This window comes from Poecilia latipinna, unplaced genomic scaffold (assembly GCF_001443285.1).
Source record: "Poecilia latipinna isolate Pla-1442-1.1 unplaced genomic scaffold, P_latipinna-1.0 Scaffold155, whole genome shotgun sequence".
NCBI lineage: Eukaryota > Metazoa > Chordata > Actinopteri > Cyprinodontiformes > Poeciliidae > Poecilia > Poecilia latipinna.
The window spans coordinates 272,820-299,979 of NW_015112771.1; the positions used below are offsets into that span (position 1 = coordinate 272,820).

At 42.8% G+C, this 27,160-nt stretch overlaps 2 protein-coding genes across 7 annotated transcripts in view; one reads left to right on the plus strand and one right to left on the minus strand.

Moving 5' to 3' along the window:
- Positions 1 to 1,085, minus strand: part of cep170ab (centrosomal protein 170Ab) — a 20,187-nt gene extending 19,102 nt beyond the window's left edge. For 4 of the 6 annotated variants that reach the window (XM_015029517.1, XM_015029519.1, XM_015029518.1 and 1 more), the window contains exon 1: positions 942 to 1,085. The gene's annotated coding sequence lies outside the window, so the exon portion shown is untranslated. Of the gene's footprint in view, positions 1 to 649; positions 733 to 752; positions 772 to 941 lie in introns of those variants that run through there. The other 2 variants (XM_015029516.1, XM_015029515.1) reach the window with 2 other exon arrangements.
- A 3,004-nt stretch (positions 1,086 to 4,089) lies between these two features.
- The window catches only part of LOC106945674 (B-cell lymphoma/leukemia 11A-like), a 46,038-nt gene continuing 22,967 nt past the window's right edge, over positions 4,090 to 27,160 (plus strand). The window contains exons 1-2 of the mRNA XM_015029520.1: positions 4,090 to 4,848; positions 8,926 to 9,327. Of these exons, the coding sequence (XP_014885006.1) occupies positions 4,794 to 4,848; positions 8,926 to 9,327 (457 nt within the window). The 5' untranslated portion in view covers positions 4,090 to 4,793. The remainder of the gene's footprint in view (positions 4,849 to 8,925; positions 9,328 to 27,160) is intronic.

Below are 27,160 nucleotides of genomic sequence, written 5' to 3' on the forward strand. Positions count from 1 at the left end.
TATATATATATATATATATATATATATATATATAAAAGATGTGGGTGATCTATATTTCTCTCTGAGTAGTTAAGCTACATATACTCGTTTCATATATATTTTTTAAACTGAGCTACTGAAATGTATAAACTTTTCAATAATATGACTACTTTACATAGATGCCCCTATACCCACATTAGGTTGATGTTCCCCCCAGCAGTTTTTAAAGGCCTGCAGCAACCCATGGAGCTTGCTGACTCACGCTCTGGATTAACAATATAGGTACAATCTAAAGATATAATTTCGCACACTTTGTTATTTCCAATAACTAAGACATTCCCCCCGTTGGGACACTACCCCATGTGGAGGGCTTTCAGTGGCAGGGCCCATACTAATGTCCCAGATTTCCTCGTAAGACTATACGCACGGCTTCACCCGGTACAGTAAACGACAGCCCCTCCGTCGCGCCAACAGGCGGACACAGATGATGGGGTTGAACAGGCCAATGCCAGAGCCTGTAAATTACCCCAGTTAGGCCATGACTCGATGCAGCGCTTATAACGAGAGCCGTTCAAAAACAGAGACACAATAATATCCAGACCCAACAATCTATGCTGCAGAAAAAATAAGAAAGATGCGGGAATAAACACGGAGCCGTGAGTCTAATTACCGACATGATCATCTGGGGCGTCCACACTCATCCTTGATATTCCTCCTCCCTTTAAATCCTAACACTAGACTAATTCAAGCGGGTTAACAGAGACGAGTCTCACGTTTTTATTTTCAAAAGCTTTCCTTTCCGGTGTGCTCTCACGGACCTCCAAGCGCTATAATAAACGGCGAAGTCTTGCATGTCTCACCAGCAGCGATGCTCATGTCACCGCCTATATCCTCACAGCCGAGGAGGCAGCAGAATGACTCAGAGCAGCAACGACAACCTGCGGAAGATAAATATCTCTCACCGTGCAGCTGCCTGATGGACACCCGGCATCCGACAGATAGCTAGATAGGTGAATGTGTGTATGAAGAGGATTATTCTGAGCGCTGGAGCTGCTCCAGCAAGCTCCGCTACCCAACCCAGCTCCTTCAGCGCTTCTACGTCTTTGCCTCTCGGTGGCGCTGTGAGCTAGAATTGGGAGAGCAAATGGGATTATGTAACAGCAGGCCACAGCCTGGAAATCATGAGTGAGGATGATTGTGGATGATGACTCTAGGAAATTCAGATTTGTAGAAAACAAATGAACCAAGAAAGAAGGGAAAAGATGCAGCGTAGCTAACTGATGCTTCGCCAATAGTGTTAATAAGTCTTATTTTGTGCACCAGAACTGACGAAAAGATACAAGTGCATATCACAGCTCATTTGAAAATAATACCACCGTATTATTTCAATCTCATTTCAAATCGAGAGTCTTGAACTAGACTCACTGTGGTCTCATTTTGTATTTATTTAACTATTTTGTCTTTTTTTTAATTTTTAATATTATTGTTATTCCTTATGGAGGTCTAAAAGATATAGGAGTGTGTTTTTTTTTTTACGTAAACGTAATTCTGACACCGTGCGCTAGATGGCGTCAAAGCATTGAGCTGGTCTGAAATAATCTCTTTGATTTACCAGCCGTGAAATGCATCAAACACAAATAAAAGACCGATAATGAAATCAGAATCACCACTGAGGTCCGACTAAATCAAAATCAATAAAACTGATGCTAAGATAATGCATTTCCGTTTACTATTTTCTGGTCAGTCTCTTTTCAGTGACGTTAAAATCTTGTTAGATTTAGTTAATAAAAACTTATTCTCTTAATTGCTGCATTTTATGAGAAAACAGTAACTGACAAATTTGATCTGCTTTCTCTATCCAATAAAATGCTTTGAAGTTCCTAAGTAGTCAATAGAATCAATCAAATAGATTTTTTTTTTCAGAAATACAATCTCTGAGTTCAGCTTTGTTGTTCAGTTGAGCATGTCAAAGTGTATTAATAAAAGGATAGCTCACCTCTGTTTTAAGTGCCATGTAAACCTGGAGACACAGTGTCCGGTGCTATCAATATGACGCTGTCTGAGTTCTTTAGACTGTATTTAAAGGTTGTAATACACCATGCCCTAAGTCAAGTCTCTTTTACCTTTCTGTACTTCCCTTCATTTTGTCTTCCCATGGACATTCTTGTTCTCTGGAATTCTCTGTCAAGATACATTTAAATCCACTAAAAATAATATTTAAAAGAATAGAAATATCAGATGGCATCCACTCTCAGAGGTTAGGAGTCTGTCATATAGAAGTATTCACTAGGAATGGCTTTACTCCACTGCTTGGCATAGTTTGGTGTAATACTTAACATAATTGAGGTAAAATTATCTGACCACGCAATTCTGACAATAATCAAATCATTCGTTTGCTAAAACTGCTTATGTCTTTCAAATAAGATATTAGAGATATAAAGTTACGTTTATTGTAGAATTTAACGTAAATCTGACTCCAGACACTAGATGGCGCCAGAGTACTGAGCTGCATAGCGCATGCGACATCAAACTCAGTTGAGTGACTTCCTTAATGACGTGCGTTTACTTATCAAACAGGCCATTGCGTCCACAAAGACATTAAGGAAAGAAACAGGATATAATAAATCACCACAAAGGTCAAGCTGAAACAAGATAACAGAACTGCTGTCTGGACTGAATGGTTTCATTTTTTTCACTTATGTATTAAGTGTTTGATCTTTTGTAATGCTTCCCATTGATTACCTACTAATTATTTTTAAACAATGTGATTTTGTGGGTAAGGATGTCTTAATGATACTACAAACAAGTTTAGTACTTTTCTGTTAGCATTTGTTGAATGTTAGATGAGGGGATACTCTAACCAGGAATGTTACAATTTATCGTTTTTCTTTACTTCATAAAAATGTTTTTTCTTTTTACATGTAAATGATGTAAAACTCCTTCACAAAGCAATAGCTAATGGACGTAAGGCAAAATCTCATGTTTTGGAAGTTTTTAATGAGTATTTTTGCAATAAAAATAGTTCCTTATTTGCAATCAAAAATATAAACCCAAGTAATTCTATGCAAACTTAATGGATTTTTGACTCATAATTAAAATAGCAATAGTATTGCCTATATTGATATGGAAATATATTTAAAATAGTTTTGATGTTACTGTCATAGCTCATTCGTACTCATATTATTGGTACTCAGAAAAAAATTGCAGTATATTATTTATTTATTTTTACAATCTGTATATGTTCCGTTTTTATTGTAAATGCTGCTGCATACTCACTCAGTCTACACCTGCCTTTGCACTATAATAAATTACTTAATACCATTGCTCTGTCATATGCTGCAGACCTAATCTCATTGCCCTGTGCGGTTAGATGGATTGCAGTGATAATGAATGTACTATTATTATTCTGCATATTCATTGTATTTATTTAAGCCTGCATATAAACACATTTAAACATTATACAGTCTTTAAACTAATAAAAATAACAACTAAGCATATCACTAAAGAAATTAAAAGTAGTGGACTCTGAATGAGTTAAAAAATATATGACTGAATAAAAACGCATGATATATATATATATATATATATATATATATATATATATATATATATATATATATATATATATATAATTTTGTTCGTTCTGCTGGATTATCAAAAAGAAAGTAAATACATAAAATAAAATAAAACAAAACAAAAAAAGCAGAATGATTGTTTTAGAACCTGCCTCTTTTTTTTTTACAGTTTTTGTACAATATTGGACTTGATTGAGCTCAACAGAGGAAGCTCACTTGTCACAGCAAGAAGCAAACGAACAGGAATCAAAATAAAGTAGAAAATCTCTATCCAAGCTAATATGAAAAATAAACTATAGCCTAAACCCATATCAGATCATATTCTACAAATGTTCTTGTCTAAATATATTTTTGACGTTGTTTGAACTTTTTCTTGTTTTGTGAAGTGTCACACTATGCTCCGTGTTTATTTTATTTGTTTATTTTTATTTTATTTCTAACATGATGATTTTTTTTTCCCCACCTCTTACTTCTAACAAAACAAGAATCCGGTTAGATCTGATCAAGAAATCAATAATACTTCTCTCATTAATGTTGAGAGAAATCTACTGATAGTAAAAGAAGCGCATTTCGGTATTTTTCCGGTGTTCGGTGTTTTTTTCGTTCTGCTCTGTAATTTACATACACGCTGCATATTCACATGAGCGTAATAGCTGAGTTTGTCCTCCACTACATCCACGCTGCGCAGCCTCCCTGCGCCATGCGTCCTGTAGTGGTCCTTCCCCTCTCCCGTAGCCCAGCCCCCTTGATCTCCTTCGTCCACTGGTATGTTTGGGGTGTCTCGCTCTCTCTTTTCCATAGGTAGTCAATAATGAGTGTCCATTGGCTTTTATTAGGCTTGCCCCCCTGCCTCCCTCCCTCCCACTGGCCTGCTTCGCCCAGCCCATGTTTTCTATGTCTCAGTCCGTCCACCTCCTGACGTTCAAGTTCGCAGGAACGTCACGTCCGCACTTGAACTTGCAGCTCAGAGGGGGGTTTCGCCGTATACCCCCATCACACTCTCTCTCTCTTTCTTTCTCTCCCTCTTTGGAGGAAAAAGTCATGAAGAGCTCCACACAGCCCGTCGCGCGTTACGCATCCCGCTCCGTCTGATCCGCAGCTCTGCTTCTGCTTTTTGTCCCTCTTCTGCCTTCATCCGGATGACAGACGCATCAATGAAGATTTTCTCATTTGGAGTGTACCTCGTAGGGACGGATTTCCCAATGTGAACTCAGCTGAGAAGCCCCCGCCGAACCGACCATGTCTCGCCGCAAGCAAGGCAAACCCCTGCACTTGAGCAAACGGGAGTTTTCGCGTAAGTGGGAATATTTCGCCTCTCGGTTTTTATTCTACCCCGTGAGGGATGATCTATTAATGGTTCTGTTTACAGACACAACTTCCTTGGATCGTTTTTATAGGTACATGGGTTTGGGAACACACGCATTTTCACTTAGACACAGGTCTCCATAAAAACGTGGAGCCTCCTGGGTGAAAAAGTTCCGACTGGAACCTCCAAGCAGAGTTCGTTGTTTAACTGTGGTCGTCAAGGTTTGTTTCGCCATTAAAGGGCATGCATTAGCTTTATGGCCAGAGACCTTTGCCTCTGCATGTGAAGGCAGCGCAGGCTTTAGTTGCGGACATTCGCTCACAACTTCCAGTGTGAAGCTTCCAACGTCACCCAACAACTTCAGCCTGTCATTGTGATTTTTCTGACCGCAATAAAACATTTAAAGGTATTTGCGGTAGTTTGGACACAAGGAAGTACAGTGTGGTGTTTACATACCCACATGCCAACAGCGCGGGGGGAACGGTCTGTGCCGTACCGAAAAAAAAATAAATAAAAAATAAATAAATAAAAAAGAAGAAAGTGCAGTTTCCTCTTAACAGACGATGTTATTACGCAGTTCAATCGACTAGCATTGGGTTATAAAGTGTGATGAATAATAATATGTAAAGAAAAATGTCACTTCGCGCTCTGGCTCGTCACAGAAATGCGTTTTTTGCGCGCGCGCGCTGTGCATTGATGTGACTCGTGGATCAGCTTTTACGCGCTGCAACAGATTCACTTAAGCAGCAAAATAAGTCTTATAGGCACGAATGACAGCAGGAAGGCAAGAGCCGTCTCATCAGTTCGTTCCTTGAGTATCAGTGATGACGAAGACACACACACACGCACGCACACACAGGGTCCAAGTTGGTGTCGGCGATCAGGAGAGCTTGGATTTCGTTTGACTTTACTTAGGGCCATTGTTGATGTCCATGCCTCCATAACTTTCCGTCGCAATCAATTACGAGTTGTTCTGCTTAATGCAAAACACACACAGTTGAATGGTAATTGGAAGAAGGATGTAGCCAGTTGGGGGCGCACTGTGATTGCGGTCCTATACGGTGGCTGAGGGGACGGAGGTGGGGGGGGGGGGGGGGGGACGCGTCGGGGTAGTGGGAGGGGGCACCAAGCATGAACTTCATCTGCTTCATCCGTGTCCTGCTTAACCTGGAGCTTGCAATGGGTCGTTTTTTGTTATTGTTGTTGTTGGTAGTATGGAAGAGGGGGGTCGGGGCCTCATCTTATGATTTCTTATTTGAATTTTAACATTAGTTATTCATATGTTTTTTTTTATTTCTCTTTTTCTACCCTTCACTTCATGCCTCCACTAAATTTCCTTTTCCCCCTAAAAAACTGTGGCGGCAAGATAATGATACTCCTGAATTTCTGTTTTGTCTTTAATCTGAAGATTATAGTAGCCCCCCATCTGTCCACCTCCTTGAGGACTTTCTGGAGGCGTCCCTGCTTGCTATTGTGACCAATCAGGAAGCTAATAGTTGCTTCATTCTAAGGAAACAGGTGAAAAGAATGATGGAAGCATGTCTGCTTCTAGTGAATTCATTTGAGAACGTGCTAAGAAATCCCTCCCCGCCCCCTCTGGCATTTTCAGGAAACGAGTGGAATGAAGTTATTGATCCACTGTTGTTTCAGGGAGTCACGTTGGCCTAAAATGGTAAATTAAAAAAAAAAAAAAAAAAAAAAAAAAAAGGGCAAAATAATTTCCCTGATAATCAAACAGACGAGCTGCAGCAGCGGTCCAGTGGGACATGTTGGCCTAAACTACTTAAAATTCTGGCACAGTGAGAGATGTCTGGAAAAAAAAAAGAAAAAAAAAAGGTTTTCATTTACATCACTCTTGCTTGGCTTCAAAATGAGATTATTTAGTTTGGAAGAAAGAGAAATGTTTCCATCTACCCCGTCCTCACACACCTTCGCCTGCGTCCACAGCGCAAACCGGTTTAGATAAGCCTCAGTAAAATAGGGGGCCGCATTCCTTCATCTTTAATGCAGTCGAACGTACAACTAACGGGGCCTATCTTGCATACAGTCCCTCACCACCTTCTCATCTGACCCGAAACAGAATTAGAGGTTGAAGCGGCAAGAATTCATCACATCTTATCGCAACATCCCAGTTGGGGCGCCTGATGTCGTTTACCATGTGGCTAGAATATTTCTTTTTAAATGCTCACCCTCTCTCTCCTCTCTTCTATCCGTCTCTCTCTCTCTCTCTCTCTCTCTCTCTCTCTCTCTGTCAGTACTTCAGGGACCTACTCCACATCCAACCCCTCAATGTCTAACCTTGGTTCACAAGATCCCAGCACTTTTAACGAAATGGGGTCCAATCATCTTGAACTCAAATTAGAATCTATTTTTTGATTCTCAGAGGTGTTAGGTTCATTAAAAAAGCAAGATTGGCAGCACAATAAAGAGGGTCAAGCAACTTAATCGTTTGACTGCTGCCAGCAAGCTGAACGTGTCAGTCCTTATCGAAGGGAGGCTGTGTTGCTCTTTTCTTATCTTTCCTCTTTTGCTATTTCTTTAAAAAAAATTTCACATTTACACTTTAAATCCTGACCATATTCTTTCAGATGTCAGGCAGAGTGCACTGCAGGCATAGTAATTCACTTGTTGACACATTTAAAAAAGCTTAAGAGGAAACGCTCATTTCCTCTTAAGCTTTCTCTAATTTTGCTGAGTCACGTTTACAAACCTCAATAGATTTTTGGATCTACAAAAACGAGACTTTTTGATTGTTGCTCGTTCTTCTTTGGAAAATACTTCAAGCTGAGTCGAAATGGACGTGGAGCATCTGTGAGCATCGGGTTTCAAATGTTGAGCACAGATACATGCCCAAACTTTGCCAAACTTTGACTGGGCCATTCTAACACTTGAAAATGTTCTGATCCAAACCTTCCCATCATAGCTCTGGTTGTAAATTTTTCTGCTGTTTTCCCACTTCAGGTCATTTGGCACCTCTAACAGGTTTCCCTCCATCTTCCGGCAAGATGGCCTTATTTTATATGCCCTTCTTTAGTTCCTCCTCCATCACCATTCCCTGTCAGGTTATGCGGACAGCCTTGTTTTAGGTTTCCAAGTTTTGCCCGAACACGTTTTGTTTTTCTGCTGGTGGACTGAATCGTTCTTTCTCCCTGATGTGTCCGGAGAAATTTTGTTTGTCAGTGTTCTCTAACAAACTGCTGAGTTCTTCGCAGAACATCTGGATTTATACCGAGATCAGAGTGCAGCTGGACAAATTAGGTCACTCTGAGGGTAACTGGGTGTGCTTGATTTTACTTAGGGCTATCATACCGAGGAGGGCAGAATACAAAGTCATGGCACACATTATTATTTGTAAATCATTTTGAAAACCATGTATTGTTTTGCTTCCACTTCACAGTAATATCCTAAGAAGGTAAAGCTAAAGTGTGTAAGTTTTATTTAAATTATGTATCTGTTAAAACTGTCACTGTATTCTGACAATAAAAATTGAACTCCTCTGCCTTCTCCCAGTTCTCCTACCAACTGCAGAGATACACAGAAAAAAAACAGTCAGAGTCAGACGGAGGGTTTTGGTGCTGTCAATCAGGCTTGTATACATGCTGCTCACATGCTTCTCCCCACTCTGCTATGCGGCAGCTGAGTCTGTCATGTAAGCTCAGGTTAGTTCGCATGACCACCGACGCTAACTAACCTGACAAAACAGTTTTCCTGGAATGGTGAGTTGTATCTCTGCCATTAGCACTTTGAGCAGCAGGTACACGACGTTGATTGCTGACGCTGACACCCTCCTCCTGACTCTGGTTGGTTGTTTTTGATCGGGAGCGGTGCATTTCTTTCACATCACTGTAGTAGCTCAGGCAGGAGGTCATTTTTTTTCTCGTAGATTATGTATCTCATACCGTCAGGACACAGTGACAGTTTCAACAAATATGTAAAAAGCTGATATTTTTAAATTAATTTTACATACTGGTTCTTTAAGAAGTCTGAATACTTTATCGTGTCACACTTTACCTGCAGTCTTGCTGCTTCTGTTACCAACATCCTCTGTTTTGTCTGCTTATCCAGCTGAGCCACCCTCAGGTGTTTTAGCCGAAGACGACTCTCAGGACTCCCCCAGGCTGGGTGTGGCTGACGACGAGCCCCTGAAAGGGGATCCGGACCTGCTCACCTGCGGCCAGTGCCACACCCGCTTCCCCCTGGCCGACATCCTGCTGTTCATCGAGCACAAACGGAGGCAGTGCCACGGCAGCCTCTGCTTGGACAAACCTCTGGACAGGCCGCCATCCTCGCCGCTTGCCTCGCCCCTCTCCACGTCCTCGTCTCACTCTCGAAGTCAGCAGCAGCAGCAGAACCACCCACGGAGAGCACGGCACCCGGTGGAGGTGGCCATACAGGTGTCGTCTCTGGACGAGGATTGTTTATCTGCGCCCTTGCAAGGAATAATCCCCAAGCAGGAGAATGTCACAGGTAAACACACTGGTAGCTTGAGCTGGGCACCTTGACAGAGTCCGCAGCTTCTGGGGTTCACACAGAGTCTGCTCCAGAGGAAGACAAACACGACCTGGGATTTGCTCGGTTTGCTTCTTGTAATTGGGATGTTTGAAAATCGGCACAAGCGGGGAGGAAAACGCGTCTCTTGCTACGTTTTACGGGCTGCAAAAGTTTCCCCAGCTGTGTCACGAAACTAAATGAAGACCAGATACCCTGAGGATGAAGGAAGCGTTTGGAGATGATGAAAAAGACACAAATGTAGTCAGACAAAGAGACAAATCCTGAGAGGGGGAGCTTAGGCTGAAAGAAGAGATGAGTTTCTGTCGGTTTGTCCTGCATCACAGATGTGCTCAAATCCCGGCGACAGATATCCTCTCTCATGTGGCGCTCGGCGATGTATCTCCATCCCTTACTGGCTTATTACACTGTCATAGAGTATCTCTCTTTCCCTCAAATATGTGCCTGCAGAAGCTCACTCCGGTTCTAAAATTAAAAAGCGATGGAGAAGAATGTAATTATCTGTCAGCGAAGAAGTGTTTATTTGAGGAACTCTACAGCCACTAATTGTCAGTGTTTTTCTTGATTTGAAGTAATTAAGGACTTCTTAGGCCGGCTAGTTGGTTTGCTGGGTGTCCACGGGGGCTAAATGAGGCTGCAGTGAAAACACGAGTTGCTGTGCAAACAAGCATGCGTTCCCTCATGGCTGGTTTTTCTTACACAGCGGGCTTTGATTTCAACCAGCGCATTCAGACGTTTTCCCCTTCCCTTTATCGGGGGCCGATAGCGCGTGCCAGATTGTGCCGATTGTCCGGCTGGTTGTCATTTATTTGATGCCAGCGGAGGCTAAACGCGGGGAGGGCGCTCCGTCGTTCTGCTCTCCTGGACGGCAATCGCAGAAGGCCTTTTTGGTAGAGAGCTACCGTCAGTCAGCCCTCCCCCCTGTGACACAGGATGACCACTGTTTGTTTGTTAACAGTTTGTTAAACATCTGTGTGTACACCCACACACGCACACGCAGACGCAGACGCCTTTTGGCGTTGTCAGCTGTTCAAACATGCATTTCTTTGCTCATTTAGATCTTCATGCAGTGGAGTTCACATGATATCATAAGGTCGCTGGCATTGTGAACAGAGCTTTATTTATGGGACTTATAAAGTATTTGGACTTTGTGTAACAGCAGAGCCCGTCCAAGGCCGCACAGGGCCCAATACTAAATTTTATTTAGGGATGGTTTCAGCCTTTCTCATTTATATCATCCAAGTTTAATTGTCGTTACAATATATCTGGGATCATTGCTACGTTTTACAACAGCAAAGTAATATAATTCATCGAAATGTGTGGCTTTTTTTTTTCAGTTCAGCTTAGCTAAAATTTAGAGTTAGGTTTCCTTCTTATAATGTCAAGTTGGCACAGGCCTGCTGCCAGCCTCAAGGTTCATCCTGGATTAGAAAAATGTCAGTTTCAAAACTGCTAAATGTTTTTGGTGTACCGGTCCTGAGGTTTAAAGAGCTTCTGTTGCTATCAAAAAAACTGAGTTTACTATTTAGTATGAAGCATATAGTTGTACAGTTCTTCCCTCCCTCACCTGCTGCTGCACACTGCCAGTCTGCTGGCTGAAAGAATGCTTATTTACTTAGACTAAAAACAGTACTGCAGTAGAAACCTAAGGAGATCAATCAATTACTCTTACTATGGCTGTAAAAGGTCTGATAGGCAGCCCAAATGCATGCTGGGTACCAGAACAAATAGCCCTACTCATGATTATGACCTTTTTATACTTTGAGTGTTACTTTCAAATTATTTTAACAGTAAGAATCAGACTGTGTATTGTAGCTTCAGCAGGAATAATTATTGCTTTTCTATTTTTAATAAATCATCTTGTCATTTTTTGTTATTTTCATGGTAATAACATGATACTCCAAAAATCTTGCATCGATATGACATTTACTTTTGACGTTTAAGGACCATGAGGGCAGATAGAGCATAAAAATCAGTTTGTCTGCTTCTAAAATAAAAATAAAAATGTCTTCCTCGCTGAAGTTACACTGATATGCATTTTGGATATAAAGTGGGACACCACCGGCGTCTTGCTTGTGTAAAAATAAAAAAAATGTTTGTGCTTTTAGGATCTTCCGTTCCCCGTAAGCTCATACTTTCATCTGACTCCGAGTGACCTGTCAGGATTAGGTTGAGTTCAATTTTTGGAGGGGTACGTCTGCATCAGCTTCTTTATTTTATTACATTTCATGTAAAAAAATAAATAAATAAATAAATCAAAAGAATCTGATCAGCAAATAAATAAAGCCATAGAAACATTTTGGGTCAAGCAGAAAATGTGTGCAGAACAGACAGCAGATGCATATAAGCCGGTCCCCTACACTGCTGCTGCCACCTCCACCTCCACCACCTCTGCTTTCTGCATCCAGGATTGATGGATGAAGACTGGCAGTGCCAGTGAGCCACCTCGCGCTCCATATGCTTGCTGCCATGTTCTTTCACCCCTTCTCGGTTAGAGTCTGACACCGAGCTGAGGCATCTCAATGCATACTGTCCCTACACTTGCTTCTCATTCTCACTCAGTTCCAGGAGAGTGCATAATATGCTGCAGCCCTGCACTCGAAAGTGGCCCCTTGTGCTCCTCACCCTCCTCCTGACCTGTCATTTGACACAGATAGATTTCCATATGGACAGCAGTTTATAAACGTGATGGCGCTTGGTTTAGGCTGAGAAAGGAGGCTGCTGGACTCAGAGGGTGCCGACACCCAGGGGACGACTGAACCTGAAGGTGGGGGATGCAGGGTGAGGGCAGGACAGGAAGTCGGAATGAGGGGCCTCATTCTGCAATGGACCCGGAGCCGGAGAGGAGCTGTGCCTTTCCGTCTCTGTCTGGGGGACAGCTGAGGCTGTCTGGGAGTCCTCTGACTGCAGCTGGGGCCGGGGCCTGCTGTCTGGAGCTGCGGGCCGTTAGCTGAGGGCAAAGCAGCCTGCACGCCGTCATTTGCATGATAAACAATTTAAGATATGCATAGGGACATCGAAGCTTGTCTGCAGATTATTGATGGCCCAGAAAGAAAGCAGATGATGGTTTCTCAACCTGAGATATGTTAGTGCTGAATGGAAGCAACCAGGATAGCAGCCGTATTAAAGAAGGGATAAGGATTAAATTAACTTTTCTCTCTTATATATATATATATATATATATATATATATATATATATATATATATATATATATATATATATATATATATATATATTTTTTTATACGTTTGTTAAAACTGTTGCAACAGTGTAATATGAGATGGATAGCCTGTGGAAAAAAATCAAGCTCCTCCGCCTCTTCCCAGTGCTGCTATAGACCGCTCCCAGTCAACGACCATGCTAACTACTCTGAGCATTCACGACAGGCTCTGCTGACCGGCAGACGCTGCAGTGTGCCAGAGAAAGGGACTTGGTGTGAGCAGCGCGTACACAAGGGAGACTGACAGCGCTAAGACCCTCCTCCTGACTCTGATTGGTTGTTTCAGACCAAGCTGTCCGTAGTTAATTGGAGCACTGGAAGAAAGCAGAAGAGCTTGATTTGGTCACAGATTATCTGTCTCATACTGTCACAGTTGCAAAGAACTTCAAATGCATAATTTCCACTTTTCATAATTAACCAAAATTCCCTAACAAATCCCTCAGGTGATATTAAAGCTTTGTCACTGTGCAGGTTTTCAGACCCTTCCAGCGATTCCTCTAGAAAAGTCTCCAGGAACAAACATAAAATTTTTTTTTCTTTCTGGTGTTATTGGAAACTTCTGGAGGCTTGTTTTTTATTCTCTCAGCAAGCAGCAGCAAGCACTGGGTCCAACCGTGGGCCCTGAAGCACACGAAAACAACTTTAGCGTCATTAGCAGCTAACGATCGGTGGCCAGAATTTCACCAGACCCTTTAAAGATGGTGTAGGCTCATTCTGTGCTATTTTAACTTAGTATTGTCTACTAAGAAGTCATTACTAGTCACCTTTGTCAACTTGATGGGGCATCTACTGCCTTTCTTACTTCAAAAATATGTCTCAACCATGAACACAATAGGGCTTCAAGTTTAAAGAACACAGTTCCATGCCTAGGGCATAACAACAGCTTGCATTTTTCTTCACCATAATAGGATAAATGGGAACAGCAACAACATAGTTCTTCCCTTTAATGACAAGAGAAAAACAAAAATCTCCGTGCACCCTCGTGTTTTATCTTTTTATTCTGCATAACTGGATGAAGATGCCTTTAAATTTTTTTAGGCTTAAACATGTCTTGTTCCTCATGTGCCACATTCTGTAATTAGCATCTCCACAACGCGTTTGTCTTTGTTGGATTATGTTAGAGTGCCACCCCATTTTTCTGCTTATATTTGCACATCATTTTTGGCTCAACTACTCATCCCTCGCAGCATTAGCACCTTTTACATTCTCACTAGTGTAGCCACATGTGTTAATGAGGCCACTGTAGCTGTGCCAATCGACCAAAATCTCACACTTTGACTCCTTCGCGCGAGCCGCCTCCATTGTAACCTGGACTCTGAATCGATACCGAGTCAATTATGGCAGCCACCTATTCCCCTCCTCCGCTTCCTCCCCTTTTCCATATGGAGGAAAACACCGTAACAACGGAGCCGTATTTCTTAGCTCAATTGCTTCCAGCTTTCTGGATGTGTGTAGTCGGACACAAAGGTGTTTAAGAGGCTCTGTGCTGGCACTTTGCCACCTTTCTCCACCTTCTCTTCCCTGGCCACATGCATCTACACGGGGTATCGCTCAGGCAGAACCTGGGGGTGAGCGGTGCGTTTCACAAGAGAGTGTCTGAGCTGGGGGGGGCGGGGGGGAGGCGGGCTGGAGGGGCTCCTTTAGCTGTGATATCCTGTCCCGTGTATGTGTGCGGAGGCATATGGTGGGGCATCGTGCAAGTTTTACGTGCTGCGCCTTTGTTTCGGTGATCACTTTAATTGATACTGAAAAGGCACAGATGCTTGCTGCTGTAATTATTGGACACCGGCTAATATTTGAGCATAAGCGCCCCCTTTGTCTGTGAGAACTGACTCTAATTTGATCGCACAGTCGCTTTGGGCTCTGATAAGATCAGTCCTATTTTTGGCTCGGCTAAGTTTTAATGGAGGTGAACGGGAATGTTTTTTTGGTTTTTTTTTGAGGATGAATTTTTCATAAAGGACATTTTTGTATTCCGAAGCCGAGCTCCAAACACCCACAAATGTTGTCGGAGGAGATTTGTCGGCCTTTGTTGTTGGATTAAATGCTAGAGCCTCTGACTGCATTTAAGAGCCGAAGATGTTTACATATTGAGTGCGGATGTGGTGTTAATGCCCGCGTGTGTATGAGTGTGGGTTTTGACCACTTAAACGGTTTATGGCTTTATGTTGGTGTATGCGAGAGACAGGGGAAAAAAAAAAAAGAAAGAAAAGAAAGCATGTGCGTCGCTCTGTTTGTTAAAGCTTTACTACCCTGGGCGTGCAGGCTGAACATGAAAGCGTCTTTGACTTGGCAAGCCTTGCCTGAGGACACCTCTCTGTGGACCATGCCAGGCCAGACTTGGCACACAGCAGTGGGCTTGAAACACTGGCTGGGCTTAACCATGTGTGTGCAAGTCAGAGTAGGTATATCTGTTTTGTGGATCCGTGAGGGAAAACGTACAGTGAGGGGGAAGCCACATGCAAATGTGCATGCGTGCGCGCGCGCGTGTATGCGTGAGTGTGTGTGTGTGTGTGTGTGTGTGTGTGTGTGAACGACAGGAGGAAGGTAGGTAGGTGCCGGAGTGCGTGTTCACGTGCGTGTGCCGTCCTCTCTGGAGCGGGGGCTCCTGGCCTGGGCTTCCTGTGTCTCTGTTTGTCTTCTAACAACCCCCCAGCACCAGCGCCTCGGGCCATTCAGGTGGAGACTAGTTGAAGTATGCACACAAACACCGAGTCGCACAAACACAAGCGCGCCATGCACAAAAAGGAGGCTCGTGCGAGCGGACTCACTGACACAAATCTGCCTGACGAACACGACGCGCGCTCGTTTTAGGAAGTTACACTCGCGCACACATGCGGCATCTGAGGAACTCCCGCCTGCGAACCTGTGTTTTGTCTAGAATAAATGTGTTGCGGGAGAGGCCCCGTGATGTGTTGTGAGCTGATGAGATGTGTCAGAAACATACGATCCTTATTTTAACTGCCCCCCACCCCCGGTCTCTGACCCAACACTCGCTCCACCCCCCTTACATCTCGTAGCACTCCGCTGGTTTGCCTGGGGGAACTGGAAACTGAAAGTTTTGGCTACATTAGCGTGTCTGCACCTCTTAAAGGCTTCCAACTTCCACCCTAGAGCTCATTCTCGCTCTTGCAGACTTGGCCGCAGAGCCAGTTGGAACAAACATGCGCCGCGTCTCCCTCTGTCCCCGCTACCTACTGTTGGACTAAGATGCACAAGAGAAACAACCTTGTTTGTCCACGGTCGCGTCACATAAGATGGAAAAAAAAGAAAGAAAAAAAAGCAATCCTCAAAATTGAGCGTGTCCTGGCGCTGTCTTGTCAATAGCGTGGCAGGCAGTCACATCCGTGGGTCAGGGGTCATCTGACAGTGTCGGGGCTCGTCATGCCAGCCCCTCCCCTCCACCCTGGTTTCACCACCTGCGGGTTAATGACTTTATTTTTAGACAGAACAGAAACAGAGAAGAAAAACGTGGCTTTGATGCAGCTGCAGCTCAGGAAGTGACTGATCAGAGCAAGAAGGACAGACGTGATATTTTAGGAAGGCGGATTAGTTCGAGGTGTGAAAACGAAAAGATATTGAGACAATTCAGTTTGAACTTTTTGCTTTGTTTTTTTTTTTAAAGAAACATTCTCATCAGTCTTCAAGCCCTCAAGTAGATAAAGAAACTAGACATATTAATTTCTTGCTGTGTGACCCTGAAAAAACTTTCCAACCAGTCAAGCCACGACAAGTTTATTTGCATATCACTATTCATCTGCAGGGTCATTCAAAATGCTCCACAGCGAAACAAAAGAACAGAGAAAAAAATAAACCAACCAAAAAAAAGTACACAACGTGCTACACTGAGCAACTTGTAAAATCATAAGCCACGAGAAATAATCGCTGAATAGTAAATTTTTTTTATTATGAATTAATTGAATTGAACAGTAATGTTTTCAGTCTTGATTTAAAGGGGCCAAACAGTTTTACACATCTCAGGTTGTCAGGGAGTTTCTTCCAGAGGTGAAGAGCATAAAAAGTAAAAAACCTCATTTAGTTCTGGTCTTGGGAACTCTGAAATCAATTTTGGCCCAAGATCATTTAGTGCCACCAGTAGAGCAAAAACATACCATGTTTACTTTTATTTGCTCAGTTTACAGCTCTCAAATAATAGAAAATATAGTGCCATTGCCAAATAAAAAAAACTACTTAAACATTTTTGTTGAGGTTTTTAAGCATATGCCACTTTCTTATAACTCAGTAATTTGAAAAACTTACATTTTTAAATTTAAAGACCAAGTTAAAAAACCATAAATTAGGATGAAATCTTTGGGGCTAAGAATAGACGAAATACACAGGTTTAAATCAAGGGTATGCATATAACTAAATTTAACTCATGTCTGCATGAACCGTATGTGTAGCTTTAGGGTTTAAACAAGATCAGTGGTTTCCTGTGTTAAGCGTGTAGTGAGACAGAACACAAAGTGTTTCCCTTCAGAGAAACGGCTTGAGGGAAAAGCAAAGCGGAGTTCAAATCAAAAAGGCAGTTTTCACTAAAACTACTGTTTTTATTGCTAGCTTTTTACACTTCTTTGCTTTTCTACCAGGCAGTTACTTTGATTGGCCAGCGAACGTTTTATTATTAAAACAATTTTTAAATTGTCAATATTCCTGTGCTCCTATGTTTTTAGATACTTTTTTTTTTAGGCGTTTAAATGTTTATTAGCTGTATGAATATTTATACGTTGTGTTGAGAATGAAACGAATAATAATAAAAAAACCTTAACATAAACTAGGGTTGATTGGCAGACTCTTTTTTTTTTTTTTTTTTTTTTTTTTTACAAACACACTCCCATAACTACAAAACTAAACTAATTTAGGTGAAACAAAAGTTTTCAAAACAATGAAATAAGGTTTGTTGTTCGGTGGGAAAAGCTGCATCGTGTTTCGTTCTCAGTCACACAGGAAGACCGTCCTGTCTCCTACCTCCATTTACCTTGTTAATAACCATCAGATTCTATGAAAATACCAACCCGGTGAAAAGAGTCTGAAGGTTCCTGAAGTTTTCACATCAAGGGTTATGCTGTCCACTTTGGTCTGGTTGGACTAGTTAGCTAAAGAAGCACCTTAATTCAAAGACCCTGAACTATTCCTGTAAGAACGCCATCTCAAGCTATTCATATTATGACTTGTGTTTAAGGCCACAGACCATTTGCTTTGTCCTTCTCATGCTTAATAAGACTAATCTAAGGCCACACAAAAAGCACAGTGGTGAGGAATGCATGCTAGTCTAAGTATATGGATATGAGTGATTGGATTTCCTTTGGCCTAAAACCAAGAGTGCCTGCATCATTCTCTGTGACTGAAACCCTCAGAGCTGTTTAGCAGGAACATGTTTGAGGTTTTGTAAAATATAAATGTGTACCAGTGGTGGGATTTACACCAGTGGGGCTTCAGAAGCTGCGTTGCCTCTCTAATAGTTCAAGTCAAGCCTGCATTTGATCTCCGATTCAAACCCCGCATCTTTTAAATGTTGATTAAAAGATAATGACTTGCCTTCATTCATTTTTCAACAAGTCGTAATTTAGTCATTAAAAACACTTTAGACTGTAAAACGATTTTTTTTGTTGCGCGGCTTTTCGCTTCGACACAGAAACGTGCAATCAGGAGCCGGAGAGGAACGGACTGTCGTGAGCGCCGATGCCGATCCCGTATGCATGGATGCATACATGCATGCACATACACTTATACCTTCGCCTCCCCCCCACCCACACACACACACCAAATTGACCTCTGGTCCCCCTTTCCACACAGACACACACACACACATGCACGGTCATAAAAGCACACTCCTGTCCCAGGCACCCTTTACTTTTTGCAGGCTGAATCTCACTGATAACATACTGGCGTCCTCATTTAAATTTGAAGCGCTTCTTTAATCTTCAAAGGCCTGATTGCTTTATGAATATGCATGGACTGAGCTGACTCTCAGTTCATTACCTTGTTGTAAATTCTAATGACCATTAGGGCCCCGCACGGTAATTGCCAATTGTTTTGCATTTTTGATTAGCCCATTACTGGAGCACATTCTGAACATGTCTGCCCTGCCAGCCTGCCAGGCCACGGCAAAGAAACAGCGGGAGGAGGAAGAGAGGGAGGGTGTGCGCGAGTAAGAAAAAGATGTGATGGGTAGTGAAATAAAGTGTAGGGAGTGTTAAATTTCAGGACTGGCTCGAGATGCTGTAGGCTGAGGAATAAAGAAGGAGATGGGGGGGGGTGGAGTTAAAGACAATAAATGCGGAACTTGATGTTCCATAAACAAGGTCTGTCCTGGATGTTTCGGCAGAGCTTGAGTGCAAGAGCATGTACCTGGCTGCCTTTATGTCAGCGTGTGTATTTGTTTACTGCATACTGGGATGTCTGGATGACGGCGCGTACACATCCAAGTTTGCGTGCAGCTCTGTTCGCTGGACGGGACAGGCGGAGTACTGGGAGTGGAGAGATTCTGGTGTAGCTTCCCGATGCGCTGTGTGTCTGGGACTCATGAAAAATTGATGGCTCCTAGCAGAATGGCATTGCCCTGCTACAACTTGATAACATCTAATGGATAATTTAGCGCTCTAAAACCTGGAGGCCGCCCCTTCTCCTTTAGTAGCTCGGAGAGAGCACAGCAGCTGCTGAGCTTTGGGGGGAGAGAAGGGAGGGGGATGCTGTGGCTGTTTGTCAGATAGATACAGAAAAGTAACAAGCGAGAGTGAAGAGAGAGAAGGACAGATAGAAACACCTTAATGTTGGAGCGGGTACAACCCGGAATGCCTCGGGAAAGTTTGCGGTGTCAAACGCCGACAGTCCCTCTGTATGAGTCTGAGCTTGTAAATATTGTGACTGTGGCTCAGCGGGGAGAGTGCCGTCTTGCAATCTGAAGGTTCGAGGTTTGGCTCCACTTTTTGTGCCGTCACAGGCCTCAACCCTGAGCCGCCTTCGGATCTGCGGTGTAGGAGTGGGTGATCTAGTGTGAGACGCTTTGAGTGGTCAGTGCGACTGGAAAAGCTTTGGAAGAGATTTTCACAATATGAAAGCTCCAATTTAATAATATGTACACAAACATGTAGAGTTCTTTATGTACATGTTGCCATTTTATTTTGTTTTTCCAAGTAAGAAAGGCAACGATTATTCCCACCAAACATAAAGTAACATAAGATTTTAAGTTTTGCAGCTATTTTATTAAGTTAATCATTTTACCTTTAACTTGTGTTTGTCCCACAATCAGTGGGTTGCTGGTTCCATCTCCTTCTTCATCTGCCTTGCCAGTCGGTTTTGGTCAGAGGGCCCGGTGGTACGGCAGCCTCGCTTCTGTCAGACTTTCCCAGGGCAGCTGTGGCTACAATCTAGTAGCTTTCCACCATCTGTGTATGTGAATGGATGACAAAATGTAGTGTGAGGCGATTTGGAGTCTCTGAACTTGATAAAGCGCCACACAAGTACATTTACCATTTTTATTTTGAATCAGAAACCTGATCATTTTTAAGTGTTTGTTGCACAAAATATTTTGCCTCTTTAATATTCCACTATTTATAGAGTAACACAATTACAGCAAGCTGGTATTAGCTGATTAACTCACTCAGCTAATCCAGAAATGAGTTTGAAGTCCACTGCTCCCCGTAACCTGCTGACTGTCTGAAAAAAGCCAAATCCGTCTTTCTTAGAACAGAGAAAAAATGTATGGTAGCCTTCTTTCAGGCAGCTTACTGACAGTGTGCAGCAACACTTTGGGGTGGGGAACTGGTGACATTTCAAACCTGAAATCTTTATTTTCCTTTTTCCTTTTTGTGTACTGGCCTTTCAAGCAAGCTGTAAAGAAACAGAATATACGTTTTGTGCCCTGATACTCTTCCAAATATTGGTGTTTCTAAAAAAAAATAATAATAAAGGGAACCACTTTTTCTGCGTCCTCTCTCTTTATCACCACAACGTTTCTGTGCAGTGGTTCGGTCTCATTGTCATATTCCCATAGTTTTAAGATGTTGACAGCTGGGTAATCATCTCCCAGTAAGACTGGAAGCCAATGAGTGAACTGTCAGAGTGTCTCCAAGGTGTGGAGCCCCACTTTTCCCTGCTGCCCCTTGTGATTTTCACAGGTTGTCTGAAAGGGACAGTGTATTTGCTCTGTCTTTGCTTTGGTGATAGTGGCTAAAATCACAGTAAAGGAAACTGTTTTAAATTGCCCAGCAGCTGTTCAGAGTTAGCAGGCTTTTTGGCTGTAGGTTTTCACACTCTCCCAGGCTGACTGAGGGTCAGACCCAGACGCTGCAGCAGTATCAGCAGCGACAGCAGAGCCCGCTACGACCACAGGAGTCTTGGGGAGACAGCGTGATAGATGGCTTTGTTAAAGGGTCCCAGGGTGTCCCCCTGAACTTGAAGCACTCTGTTTATCTTCAATGGGAGAAGCGCGTAGAGTAGTGGGCAGTGGGGAGCTGGAAGGAGGACGAGGAGGAGGAGGAAGAGGAGGACAAGAGGGAGAGAAAAGGAGTCGAGGAAGAGGGAGAGTAGAGGCCTGTGTCTGAACGGGCCTGGATGGGGGTTGGTGAGGTTAAGGGGGGGTCGTGAGCAGGCACGGCTGCTGCCGAGACAGGGGAAGAGGGGGATGGGGGAGGCTCTCTTCATAGCTGTCCATTAACAGATGAACTTGGCAATGATCCAGGCCTCAAAGGTCTTGGGAGACAGACACACACACACACACAATTACACACACACACACCGCTTCATGGCTGCCTGGTACCTGCTGACTATAGATGGAATGCCACCATGGCTCTTTTTTGTCCAGAGGCGAAAGAGGACACGTCTCTGGTTCACCTGTGACAGAACCAGTTCAGACCGGTTAGGAAGCGAGGCCAAAAGGAGGAAGATGGACAGGCCCTCCTCAGTTGCCCGGCCCTCCTCTGACTCTCCTCTTCCTCTTGTCCTCCTGTTTTCCAGGCTTTAGTGGAGGAAACAGAGAGAGAACCTCTAACCTGGGGGTACAGGACAATGCGCAAGTGAGAAGAAAGAAGCGAGGGAGCGTGGGAACAAAGCGAAAGACCAGTGGAACTGGTCGCGAACGGGGGTGGGGGGTGGGAAGAGTGTTCGGTTGTTGCCGGTGCTCTTCTCTTGATGGGACAACATGAGCTTAACACCACTGCAGCTATTGTGTACTGAAAACATTGCAGCAAACATGAGAGTGGCGAAAAAGAATTTGATACAGAAGATGGCACATAAAGGGCTGTTGTGCTGTGTGGGCAAGAAACCTTTTATTTGAGTCAGCTGTACCTGTAATCATATCTCCCATACAGGATAGTCTTGTGTTTCTGGAAAGAAAATCTTGCTTTTGAATCCGCGTCGGCAAATGCCATAAAATATACATATAGCTTTACGCAGATTCATTTGTGTTCGTTGAGCCGACGGTCGGTTCTGTTTTCGGCGTGAGACTTGGCATCTTTAAGGCACACTGAACGCGTCACGCTGACGCGCGCCGGGGCAAAACAGATTACCGGAGTTCAGCAGCAGACAGTTTTATCAGAGCTGTCCACGCTTCTGAGTAGGACAGGTTTGAAAAGGATCCCTTGGTTGCACACCTTGGAGCCAGATGCTGCTGGTCGGGGGAGAGAACAGCAGCGGCGTATTTTGCTATGTATATTTCTTAAGACTTCTGTTTCCTTCTGCAACCGACCTGATGCTTATGCACACACATGGTCCAAATTAACACCAGGTATTTTCCCCCTCCACTGTTTTGTACCTTTGTGGTTTTGTTTGTTTCGTACCCATTTAAGCTGCCCGTCACCCGATTATTTAAACTGACCAGGAGTCCATTCATACTCGTCTTACGATGTTCAGCACCTACCTTGGCAATTTGAAGTAATTTTCTACCTTCTTTTTTGACTTAACTCATTGTAGTAATATGACTCTGATTAATATCTGCCAGCCAGAGGTCACTAAAAGGTATTTTGAATTTGATCAGGCGTCACAATCCGTCATGTTTAACTGAAAATAGAAGTGCCTTTTACTAATCCCGCATAACACAAGTTTTTGTTAGACAAAGGCGTGTAAAACAAACAAAAAAAAGGAAAATATTTGCCACAATAACAAAAAAATCTTAATGCATTGCATCATTACAGACTTAAAATGAAAAGCCTACTTGCCTGTCTTCATATCTCAGTTTTTGTTGATGTGACAGTTTGATTGAGAGAGGATTGAATTATTAAATATGGCACAAATGTGTTTACATCAAAGAACCTTCTACCTTACTCGGTGTATCCTCGTATTTTTTTTATGGTTAGGAACGAAAAGTGTTACGATTATAACAACATAAAAAAAGTCCTCGGTTGTTTCACTTGAGGATACTAAACAGATGCTATGACATCATATGTCAATGGATGCAGGGAGTCTTTAGGTGGAAATCATATGCAAGCTGCAGGGCAAACATGGATAATGTATAGCTTTGCGTCTGTGCACACATTGTGTTTATGTACATCTCCATGTAAATGCACGCACTGCCATTTGCATCTATTTCACACATGCTAGAATGAGTTTATTTTTTTTCTAGACAAGGTTTTTCTTCTTCGTCTTTTATCTTGGTACTTTTCTCCCAGCTTTCGGCTTCGCTCTGTTTCTGAGAAGTGTGCTTTCCCGTTTTTTTCTTTTTTCTCTAATACGCTGCATAGCTACTTTGGTGCGAAGGCCAACTAAATGGCTTGCTTTTCTGCGTTCGTGTGTTTGTGTGTGTCTGAGAAGATGGCTGTTTTTTTTATAATGCCCCCTGCTAATTTGCATATGTATATGTGCAGATTGTATGAGAAGAGCTCTCACACTTGGAGCAGTTGGGTGGGGAGGGTGACGGGGGACTGCTGTTGTAAGGGTTCGGTATGTAGTTTATGTGTGTGTGTGTGTGTGTGTGTGTGTGTGTGTGTGTGTGTGTGTGTATTATAAGGAGGGGGTCTAGTTGGCACTTTCACCCCCACCTACCCCCCAGACAAAGCCGGCCACTACTCCCAGATGGTAGTCTGCTCTCTCCGGCCATGTGTCTGGTGTATGTGTGTGACTGTGTTATGGACAGAGGCAGACACAAAGAGGAGGGAGAGTGACGGAGAAAATCTGCAAGTGAGAGTTGAATGCATGAGATCCAGGCTTATAGATATGCATAAGGTAGATGCACATGGATGGGATGAGTTGAGACTTCACGGGCGTCCTTTGGATGTCTACGCTTGACATGACTAAAAGCAGTCCACTGTGGACCCCCACTTTGTGCCTTGCTCTAAATGCATTAGAATACATAATTCAAGGCAGATGGACACAGAGAGGAAAACGAGAGGACTGTGAGGAGAGAGGGATGGACTAGAAGAGGGGAGAAAGGGGAAGGACGGCAGAGCAAAGATAATAGCTGGTTGCGCTTTGTCTTACTGAAGATGACCTAGAGATGTCCATGGTCGTCTGGGTAATGAGGTCAGCATTAAAGAGAAAGCATCAGGATTATGTTTACTTCAACAATCTGCTGGACAGTGAGACAATGACAGATTAAGCTGAGACACTTTTGGTCTACGGCCAAAGGAAAGATGCATGTCAGACAGATACTCGATGATCCCTGGTAGAGATCCGCTGATAGGAAGTTTGTGCCCAATTTCCGATATCCATGTTTTTAATAAAGCTTCCAATTCTGCATTTTGAAATACAAATTTCTAAGTTAAATTTGACTCTATTATTTTACAACAAAGACAAAATGATTATAGAGACAACAATTTAAACTCTAACATCCAATATTGTTGGCTATCATGGTTAGCAATGCTAGGTTTACTGAAATAACTGGTGTTTTTTTTCCCCCTTACTGCTGAGATTTCCAAAAGATTGCCAAACTTTCCAAACCCAGCATGTTCCATGATAGAGAGAGGTTGAAAATCTCCGAAGGAAAACATTACTGTTCTCTGTTTAGCCTTCACATCATCTACTGAAAGTCTTGCTCTTGCAGCCATGAATGCTCTACTAACCGTTATTAGTGACAGAAATAACAGTTTCCTGCCTTTCAATGGTGGTAGGAGTAAACCTGTTGCAATAAACAATAAATCAATTGATCGCATGATAAATGAAAATGAACTCAATAATTTCCATTTGCAAGACTCGTCGTTTTTCACTTTTCTTTCTCTTTCTACCAAAAACTGGATAATAAAAGTCTTCATTCTGGTGTTTTGATTTCAACTAGACTTTTTTTTAAAGGATAGTTTTGTTTGCAAAGACTTCATAATTTATTTAATTTGTTGTTTCTGTCATTTTTGTTTATTTATTTTCGATATTTGAAACATCTTCCAGTTCCAGTGTTAAATTTTATTAGAATTTAAAGTTTGTTGCTCGTTGAGAATGCGTTATTATGCCATTACAAATATATAACTTGAATGGTCTCAAAACAACAATATTCCATATTCTGGGACAATTTATTGTCCAGCAAAATGTGTTATTGTGACAGGCCCAGGCAGAAGTTCACCCTGTAATCGGCTGGTTGCTGGTTTGATGCCCACTCTGCCTGCCTCTGTCGTCGTGTCCTTGGGCAAAATACTTCACCTTGGCTGCTGGTGGTGGTCAGAGGGCCCGGTGGTGCCGGTGCATGACAGCCTTCCTTCTGTCAGACGGCCCGAGGGCTGCTGTGGATAGCTTGTCACCATCAGCATGTGAATGTGTGCGTGAATGACTGAGTGTAGTGTGAGGCACTTTGCGGTTCTCCAGACTGGATAAAGCATTATAAAGTACAAGCCATTTACTATAAATTACTTTTTTTTAAGGTTTTGTGGCTCTCTTACTCCTGTATAGCTGGACAGGATGAAGGACAGAGAGAGAAGGGAAAGACATGCAGTAAATGGTCTGGAGCACTTACAAGTTATGCATGTGCTACTGAACATGCATAACTTTGAGCCTTCTTCACTCAGTAACAGCATCCGCACTGAAGTGTGAGAACATTACAAATCCAGTAGTGATTGATTAGGGAGGCCGGAAAAAGTTTGGATTTTTTAGTCACCGGTGTGAAGCTGGAAATCAACTTATTCTGAAGTTCTCTCAAACACTTGCAAGTAAATTTATTGTAAGTGGCAAAGATATTCAGGTAGTGAGAAGTCAGGTGGTAATTCTTGAGTTTGTGGATTAGCTCTTAAAGTGTCATGGTTCAGATATTCCCAACCAAAGCCTGCTCAAGAGCTTTGTGTAAATCTCGTTTCCCTCCAGGGAACGTACAGGTAGAGTCGGGTCCACGGCCGCGTTAAGAAGCGGCTATCTCTTGCTTGGATAGACTTCAACTGATGTTTGTTTTTCTTGTTTCCTCAGACATAAACACAGCTCTCGCATCCAGACAAGCAGGCTGACAGCAAGTCATCCTCCCCTGTTTTTTTTTTTTTTTTTTTCTCTTACATCATTGTCCTCTGCGAGCTTGAGGCAGACGTTGCAGGGTTTAAAATGTCCTGTGTGCACAAGTACAAAGTCAGGTTAACTCATATGGTTTGTGAATTTTTCAGTGAGACCCCTGCCTCCCCCCCTCCCCCCTCTCAGCCGCCATTGTCCCACCGCTATCTCCCCCCCTGTGGCCTTTCTCTCACACCTGTCAGACTGGTTCTCCCTCCCTTTCATTAGAGGAAAACCCTTCTCCGTTTTCTTGACCAGGTGGCATTTTGTTATCGCACAAGAAACCAAAGTCACGTATGACAACCCTTTACCCCCATGGTTCAAAGTGCCAAGATAACTGTTCTCTATTTATACCTTTATTGAAGCGAGCTTGCCTCTTGCCAGCTAGCGCTCTGGCAGGGAGAGCTCTCCATGCTGGACATGCCCCGTCCTCCCCAGGCTCTCGTACTGCAGCTGTCTGCCAAGTTGTAGGGCCAGATTGCCTGTAATAGGTCTGCCATTTCCTTCTCATCATCTGTCAGCACTCCGGATCCAACTGCTGGGTCCAAAGAGGGCTACCGCTCTCCAATTAAAAAGGTTAATTTGCCCTCGTGCATCCCCCCCTGCACCCTCTCTGCCGCCTTCCATGACTTCATTAGCACTTATTTTCATATGTGTTGCTTCCTTTTAATTTTTATTTTTTTTTATGTCTTTTGTATTTCCTTTTTAACTAATCTTTGTTTTCCATAGCAGTGGTAAGGGTGAACACTCATTAGCATTTCTGAGCCACGATTCCTTGTGAATTATTCCTATTGATATTATTTACTCTTGGAACGTCGATTTATATTGCGTCGAGCTGCATTTACTCAAATTTTTGTTTATTCACTGGGAGAATTAGAAGGCTAAGTGGCTCATTATAATGTTACACCATAACCCTTTACATTGTTTGTGTGTTTGCAAAGGTCCACCTTGTTACCACTGTTCTCCAGAACTACTAGGAGGGGACATTTCCCTTTAAACTGGTCAGATATTTTTAAAAGTGTAAAATGTTCTCATAAATAACAAGAAATTCAGAAAATGTGAAAGTATTCCTGCAGTCCAGTTTTTTTTTTTTTTTTTTTTTTTTTTTTTGTTTTCAAAAAAAAAAAAATTTTTACTTTTTAAAATAAAAAACAAAAAAAAAAGTCAGCCCCCTTTT